The sequence below is a fragment of the Oryzias melastigma genome, linkage group LG1, assembly GCF_002922805.2.
Source record: "Oryzias melastigma strain HK-1 linkage group LG1, ASM292280v2, whole genome shotgun sequence".
NCBI classification, from domain to species: Eukaryota; Metazoa; Chordata; class Actinopteri; order Beloniformes; family Adrianichthyidae; genus Oryzias; species Oryzias melastigma.
In genome coordinates, this window is record NC_050512.1 from 691,610 (window position 1) to 700,072 (window position 8,463).

At 42.9% G+C, this 8,463-nt stretch overlaps 1 protein-coding gene across 1 annotated transcript; it reads left to right on the forward strand.

Annotated features, from left to right (window-relative positions):
* Window positions 1–354: 354 nt before the first annotated feature.
* LOC112137480 (prostaglandin E2 receptor EP1 subtype) lies at window positions 355–7,622 on the forward strand. Its single transcript, XM_024259818.2, has 3 exons — window positions 355–989; window positions 2,360–3,242; window positions 6,071–7,622. Exons 2-3 carry the CDS (start codon window positions 2,400–2,402, stop codon window positions 6,338–6,340), a joined length of 1,113 nt encoding a protein of 370 aa, XP_024115586.1. The 5' UTR covers window positions 355–989; window positions 2,360–2,399; the 3' UTR covers window positions 6,341–7,622.
* The last annotated feature ends 841 nt before the right edge of the window (window positions 7,623–8,463 follow it).

An 8,463-nucleotide genomic window follows, 5' to 3' on the forward strand; every position in this document is an offset into this window, starting at 1 on the left:
ATGCTCCGCTCTGCTGTCCGTGTCTCACAGACCTGAGTCTGGAGGCCAACAGCTGGTTTGTAGTTCTTTGTAGAGCATAAAGTAACAGCAGCTGCCCTCAGTTTGGAGGAACATGCATGAAAGCCTTCCTGGCATCAGGATTGCAGCAGCTTTGCTGCAGAAACCCTCAGGAATCTACAAGAACATCTGGATTAGACAGGTGTTCCCAAAGGTTTCCACAGATGAAGAACGGTCAGAAATAACACTTCAGGAACAGGACCAAATGTGTCATCAAGTCTTTTTTTGCTTGTGTCACACCTGTGATAGGCAGCTCCCTGGTGCGCCCTGGTGCGCCAGACGCGCCCTGGTGCGCCCTGGTGCGCCAGGCGCGCCCTGGCCAAATGACCACTCAGCCGTTTGTGCAGAACAATGAAACCGTAGACCTGCCTGCTGCTGGACTCACGGCGCGCTCGTGATGTCAGGGAATCTGTGGAAAGCGATACAGCAGCAGAGGTTATTTTCAGCGCAGAGACAAACACGTTCAGTCCCGCCGCCGCGCGCCGCCGCCCCCACGGCCCCACAGAAGATCCACTCTGGACTCCTTCCAGATGTGCGCGCCGTGCTGAGATAAAGCAGGTCAAAGACACTCTGGAGCGACACATCAAGTGAGCAACAGCTTTGGAGCGCGCAGGCTTGGAGCGTCAACAGACTGCGGCGCGCGCAGGAGACGCGCGACTGGCTCAGGCGCGCAGCCGCCGCGGGGGGGTTATAAAAGCCCCACGCTGCGCCTCAGACTCCAGAGTGGATCCTGCAGGACCCCCACCGATCAAGAGGGGAGAAAGCTCCCCGAACCACGGCGGCCCGTTCACTTTCCCTGTCAGAAACGCGTGACGCTCACGCATTTGACGCATTTTCCTCGGACCTCCCGGATGGCTGGAAGCTCTTTGGTTGGAGTTTTTCTGGACTTTGAGAGACAATTCCACGGGACTCTAATATTATAAAGCTGTCTGGTGAGTTTTCAGTGTTTCTGTCATGTCATTTAGTGCAGATCAATTTTTTTTTTTTTGTTTTGTCAGAGTTTTTTAATTTTTAACAGATTAGTTCCATCATTTTCCCCATTTATTTCAGACGAACACATTACCATAACCTATTTTATATCCCTCCCCTTTAGACCGCAGAGCAGTTAGAATCAAACACATTGGAATCAACGTTTGCAATTTACATCTTTTCATTTAAACCAGCATTAACCTTGTTACTTTACCACTTTCTTCCCATTTCTGTTATTTTAAAACCTTTGTTAAGCTAAATTAGCTTCTTATCTTCGGCTTTAGCTGTTATGTGGCTACCCCAATGAGACAGAATACTTTTGTTAAATCTAAATGCCCCTCTGCCATCTATTCCTGAAGCTCTTGCCGCTAATCTTTTGTAGTTGTGTGGCAATTCTTTCTCTTTAGTTCATTTAGTAGAAGCCCAACAACTTCAGACAGGTTTTTAATGATCCAGCCCCTCAGTGTCTCATTCTCTGCAGTGACTGGCGTCACACATGCACTTCATAGGAAATACCTGCAGCACAGTTGATGGTGTTACTGTATTGTATTTTTAAATCAATTTGATACATTCATAAAATAATTGAAGATTTCCTAATTCAGTGATTTTACCAAATATTTCAGAGATGCAAATTCAAGTTAATGACATGAAGCACTAGTACTATGATCATTACACTACGAGGGTAACAATTCATTTTAACAATTCAGATCATAGTTAGTCGCTGCTGATGCGATTCATAGTCGATTTTGGTTCATTCTGAACAACCTGATTTAATGCACTGACCTGAAATAGATCAGAACATCTTGATCCAAACTTCCAGCAGTGTGACTCAGAGAGAAATACTGAGCAGTAAAGTTTTCCAGATTCTTGTATTTCTTCATGATAATAAATGAAGTATGTGAACAAACAAACAAGTAAACAAGAGTGAATGTCAAATCCATTCACATATTAGAACATTCTGTATGGTCACATGACTTTGATCAATTCAAAGACTGGAATGATGTTGATCACTTTCTGCTGCATCACGTGTGTTGTTCGATGTGATTGTCGTTTTCACTTAATGGTAAAACAAACCTACCATGTCTCAATCCAAATGCTGTCTTACGATATTAATAATCATCGATTTATTTCATTTTGAAACGGTTTTATGATGGAATAAGTCGATGTGATTAACAGCTTGCTTCAGCCAGATTGATCTGGTTGGATGGTAGGGATAGAATTCCTCATGGTCACTCCCCTAGATTTAGAGTTCGTTTGTGTCGAGTCCCCTTTGTTCAGAACTTTCAGAATGCAGGAGTTGGTCTGATCTGGGCTCGTCTCGTCTCTCCTGCAGCTTCTCCAGCTATGGGCCGCCTGATCCGTGGAGCTGGGACATGTCCGCTCTGAGCCTCCTCAGCCCGTCTGCGCTGCTGCCTGGCCTGGGGAATAGCAGTGTGGAGGGCGGCGGGACGTCCCATCAGGGAAACTGTTCCTCGGTGGAGACGAGCATCGAGGGGAAAGTCCTCGTCATTCTGTCCATGACGCTGGGCATCATCTCCAACACTGTGGCTCTTTTCATTCTGGTCAATGCCTACTCGACCCAGCGCCGGCGCTCCAAAGCCACATTCCTGCTGTTTGCCACTTCACTGGTGGTGACAGATTTTGTTGGACATGTGGTTCTCGGCGCCCTGGTTCTGCGGCTGTACTTCCCAGGAAACGTGGGGCCCGGGCACTTTGACTCCTCTGATGGCACGTGTCAGTTCATGGGGGGTTGCATGGTGTTCTTTGGGCTGTGCCCCCTCTTCATGGGCTGTGCCATGGCTGCAGAGAGATGCCTGGGCGTTACCAGACCGCTGCTGCACTCGTCGATAGTTACCAAGACTCGCTCAAAGGTTTGTCTGTCGCTCATCTGGCTGGCGGCGCTGGGCGTGGCCCTGCTGCCCCGCCTCCAGCTGGGCTCCTACACCTATCAGTACCCGGGGACCTGGTGTTTCATCAACGTGCTCCACGACACCAGCCAGGTGGACTTGGCGTTTGTGGCGCTCTTCTCGGGGCTGGGCTTGACTGCTCTGAGTGCGGCTCTGCTGTGCAACACGGTCAGCGGACTGACGCTGGTTCTGGCCCGGCTCCGGAGGCAGCCCGGCTCCCATCACTCAGCCCGCTCGCATGACGTAGAGATGGTGGTGCAGCTTGTTGGGGTCATGGTCACCTCCTGTATCTGCTGGTGCCCCCTGCTGGTGAGTTACCTGAACTATAACTGGACATTTCCGTTTTGCTTTGTGTGTCGAAGCTGGCGGTTCTGATCCGGTGCTCAGGTAAAGGGAACTCTTCGGGTTCATTGGTTTATAAAAAGAGATCAAATCAAGGAGACTCTATTAGCCTGACAGCTTTTAAACACTAAGACAGAGACAACTTTGGTTTTCATGTTCTGCTAGTCTCCATTTCCTGTTTAAACTACAGACTCAAACCTCTGGATTCTCCAGACTGCAGGTCCTGTTGTTCTCTATAAAAAACAAGCTGAACCTTTGAGCAGAACCAGATTAGCCAAACTATCCAGAGCCCCATGACGCTCAGGAAAAGAATACTTTTTACCCTTCCTTTAAGGCTTAGTACATTTAATTCTTCAGGATGCGTTTTTGCTCTAAAGTTGTTCACATTACAAAGTAATCATGGTCAAGCTCAAACAACAGCAGCATGAAGCTGTTTGCTCTAAACTCTGAGATGCTTTTACTTATAAACCCACTCCAGTTGGATTTTGGTCTCTTTAACATGTTCTTGTGGCATTTTTCTGATGATGGAGGACTTAAACTTTAGTATTAAGCTAAAATATTTCTTTATTCATTTTGTTGTGAATCAGGAGAAGATGAAAAGTTTAAAAGAAGAGTGTATTTGATATGTAGAAAATATGCTCCCATTCATCCACTGTCAGGCAAATAGATCCGTGAACGTCTTTGTTTTCCTCGTCTGAGCTGGAATCTGGATCAGAACTTTACGTCTGGATGGAAATGATATTGATCACTGTTTTCGTTGCACCTCTAATGTTGGGAGTGTGAGGGGCTGTGAGCCTGCAGGAGAGAGTGGAAACATGGGTGACAGGAAGTGGGGGAAGACTTACTCCCTACCAACAGTCCCACACACAACTCAGAGGTCCATTTCTAATGAACTCCTGCCACTCTGCAGAAACTATGTCCTAGAAAATGACACAAGTTTTAGGATTTTGGCTAAAAATTCCACAATCATAATTAACAGACCACTGGGAATGATTTGAAGAGAGACTTTGAACAGTGGAGGAGCATGATGGATACAATTCAGACAAATGAGAGATTTAAATTGAGACAAACATCATGTGATAAATGTAGTTGTGAAAATGGAGGGATTGAAAAGAAACAGCTACACCAGGGGTCTGCAACCTTTAACACTTAAAGAGCCATTTGGGTCAATTTCTCACTGACTACAATCCAGGAGCCCCACAACCTTTAGAATCATAAGACTTTGTATTTATTTTATTGTCATTTTTATGAGAAATGTAAACAAAATAGTTTTTTGGCATGAATAAAACAAACTTTAAGAGAAAATCATTTTTTTCTCCGAAATATAAAACAGTTTATAACTTTTAACAAAAGTTCTCAAGGCTTCCTTTCAAAATAAAAGACTTCCTGTGTCACAATCATCTCGGTCGAGCAAATCTAGAATGTAGTGGTAGGTAGTGTGAATTCAACAAGGAAAAACAAAGCATTTTGTTAAACGTTTGGGGTGCTTCTTAGCCAAAAATTCATAAATCTAACTTTCAGAAATTAAAACACAGCTAATTAATTGTATTTTTTAACCACAAGGCAAACTTAAAACACTGGAATTTGACAAAATCTTTATTTATCGATTATCAAATCACTATGGCTACTTTAGTTTGGAGGCTTGCAGAGTGATACATTATGTTACTTTTTTTTTACTTTACTTTACAGTTACTCTTTTAAGCTAAAAGCTTTGTATTTTTCTTTAACCAGAGAACCACAGTGCAGTTGGGTAGAAGAGCCAGACGTGACTCTGGAGCTGCAGGTTACAGTCTGAGCTACACTAACTCACTGAACAGAACAGTTAGTATTTAAACCAAGAGTCTAACTTTACCTCCATGCCTTCATACATGTTTCTATCTGTTGCCATTACATTTCTAAAAACTTAAACTCCAATTGATTAAACCTTGTGTCACTTTTGACTGAAAATAAACTCTGGGGCTCTGGTGTTAAAAGGCTGAAAAGAAAATGTCAGTACTGGAATTATGGACCATAAAGGCATCATGATTTATGCAAATTATATTATTTGGCACCAAACACTGAGTCAAGTATTCAACCAACACCAGAAATCAATGGTTTTCCTCAAAGTTGCTTTACTCTATGCTTGATGAAGCCGTGAAACTGTCAGTGATCCCATTTTACCCAAACTGCAAATGAGATCCAACACTCCTCACGAGCCATGCTTTGGCTGACGTGTTTCCAGGACGTCACATCACACTGTAAACCTGGTTTTGGTGCTGTTGCTGTGCAGAGAAGCTAAACGTAACTGATGTGAGTGCCACAGGTGTTGATTAGAAACATCTTTGAGAGCCTATCTTCAAAGCTGCTCAGGAATCTCACGGCGGGTTCACACCGCATGCAGAAGCTCCGTGAAGCGGAGTGCGCGCGGAATCCGCTTCACCTCCAGTTCACACCAGACGCGTATTTTTTCTCGACAGTCGACAGGCGCTTCTGTTCAGCTGTGGTTATTTACAGCTTCTACAATTAAGCTGACATCGTCCATCTTGACTTGTTGCCAACTGCTCTCTGGTTGATTGTGTTTTTAGACACACAAAACCACCAAACCCCTCAGTCTGAAATCAGTTTATTCTATATTATTTATGATACTTATATATATATTCTAATCTACATTGATCTGAGTGTGTCTGTGTGTGTGTTTTTGTGTGTTATTACACTTCTGTACAAAGGAGCAGTTTTAGAGCCGAGCCAGAGCGGGTGGAGGAGCTTCAGCTTCGCCCCAGCAGTCATTCACTGAGACGTTTGCTTGTTTGCTGCAGATCATTGGCCTGACCTCTGTCATCGACTCCTACAAAGGAAGCGTTGGGGATCAGCTGTGCAGCTACAAAAGCTGGATGGTGATCGGAGTGAGGATGGCCACATGGAACCAGATCCTCGACCCCTGGGTCTACATCCTGCTGCGCCGCACCGTCCTACGCAAAATCTACCTCATCGCCAAGTGCCAGGCGGGGCTGAGGGGCTCGATGGCGGGCCGCTGGGAGAACAGCTCTTTACCCAGCTTGGACATGAATGAAGTCAACAAAGTCTGAGAGGACAGATGGAACACAGATGTTGAAGGACTTTTCCAACATTGCTGCAGTCATGGAAGAACAGTCCGGCTGTGAGAGTCAGACAGCTCTGAGCTGTCCTACATTTTCCTTTGTTGAAGTTTACCAACAGCTGCTGATGATGATGAGCTTGCACAGTACATAGTGAATGCTTTTATTTTGACTAATATTATTATTGTAGACTTTAAAAGAGTCTAGAAAACAGAAGGTTTCATTTCTGACCTGAGTGAAACCAAGTGAATGTGTTTGTCCAGCAGGGGGAGCTCTGCAGACGTTCATGTGAGCCTGTTTGTTCACAAAGTTGGAATCTGGATCCCAGAACAACTTCCCTCTTTATATGCTCACACCCAGCATGAATGCTTTCATTCAGGCAAGTTCCAGGATGACCTTCTAAAGACGTACTGATCCCAACACTCAAAAAGCTGTTTTCACCTTTGATTCCTGTTAGCAGTGGATAGCAAAGCTGCTCACAGCGCTCAGCCCCCTTCAGTGGAAAAAGCAGGTTTCTGCATCTGATGTAAAATGTTTTAAAGCAGGAAAGTCAAATGAATGGGACCCTTGAACGTGTCGTTTTGATCAAACATCAGATCAGACTTTAAACACTGTGACGTGTGTGTTGTTATTTGAAGGCCCACTCTGATGAAAATGATGTTTTTGGTGTTTTTAAGATGTTTTTGTGGCATTTTTCTGATGATTGAGGACATATGTAGGGATTTTCAAATTAAAATTGTTTTTCAGAAAATATCTGTATTGAAATTGTTGAGACTGTTGAGGAGCAGATGGGAAAATGCAGTTTAAAAAGATTGTTTTTGTGACGTTGAAAAGACCACAGTCTCCCATTCATCCACTGATGGACAAACAGATCCATGAACGTTTGTTTTCCTCATCTGAGTTGGAATCAAAACTGTACGGCTGGGCAACTCTGTTATTGCTCGCCATTTTTGAGAGATATTGTTTGGTTGAGGTTTAGGTTGGGGTTGGGAGGGGCTGTGAGCATAGCGGGAGAGAGTGGAAACAAAGGGATGATGGGAAATGAGTGCAGGCTAACTCTGCACCAACAATGCCGCTCACAACTCAGAGGTAAACTCCCGCTGCTCTGCAGAAACTTTGTCCTTGAAAACAACACAGGCTTTTATTTGTTTGTTTTCATTTTGGCTTAAAACAGCATCATCATAATTAAAAGACCACTGGGAACACTTTGACAAAAGAACTTTAATCAAAAGGAGGAGATTTGGGGATTCACAATAAATTCTATTTATTTGAATAATATGTGTGTGTTATTTCATTTTATTTATTATACGGGAGACATTAAAACAGACAAGAGCCGGACTTCCTCCCTTGACACCCGTATTTATTCCAAACAGGAAAAACAAGATGTCACCAAGTTTTGCTTTATGTAGATTTCCAAATTAATGTTATTTTGGATCCTGAGTGGTTTGATGCTCATTTGCATCAACTGCCATCAAAGGTTACAACTGAAAAAATGTGTGTTTTTTGAGTACAGCCAAAACGCAACAAACAAGCAGCCAAAGACGCACAAATAACAACACAAAACTGATTAATAACCATGAAAACAGCAACTATTGTTCTTTCCTGCTTAAAATTACAGAATGACACAAGACTCAACTAACATTGTTAAAACGAAACACTGACAGGCCAGACGCACACATATAAAAACAGTATCATTATGAGAAATAATTCTTTATATTTTTACCAGTAATACCAATGATGTGTTAAGTTTTCCTTTCAGACAGAGGCGTTCAGAATTATATACACAGAGAAGTTGAACTTTTATGTCAATTTAATGCCTCAATATCTGTTTTTTTTTCTTTTTGTAAAGAAAAATACATTTTTGAGTGTAATTTAATAAATTTGGCATGTGGGAAATGTAATGCTAAGCAATTAAATGCTATTAATGGTTTAAGTAATCAACATTAGAATAACAATATGGAGTCTAATTAAAAGCAAACAATGTTTTTAAGTAAACTGCACCTAAAATTAAAGTTTTACTTTTTTAAAAACGTTTTTGGATTAAAATTATGCATTGATTTAATTGAATTTAACCAGGAACAAATCCCTTTGAGATCCACTGATCTCTTTTTCAA

Coding starts and splice junctions, on each gene's coding strand:
- LOC112137480 (XM_024259818.2), top strand. CDS start 2,400: ATGTCCGCTCTGAGCCTCCTCAGCCCGTCTGCGCTGCTGCCTGGCCTG. Junction 3,243..6,070: donor TCTGCTGGTGCCCCCTGCTG/GTGAGTTACCTG, acceptor TGTTTGCTGCAG/ATCATTGGCCTGACCTCTGT.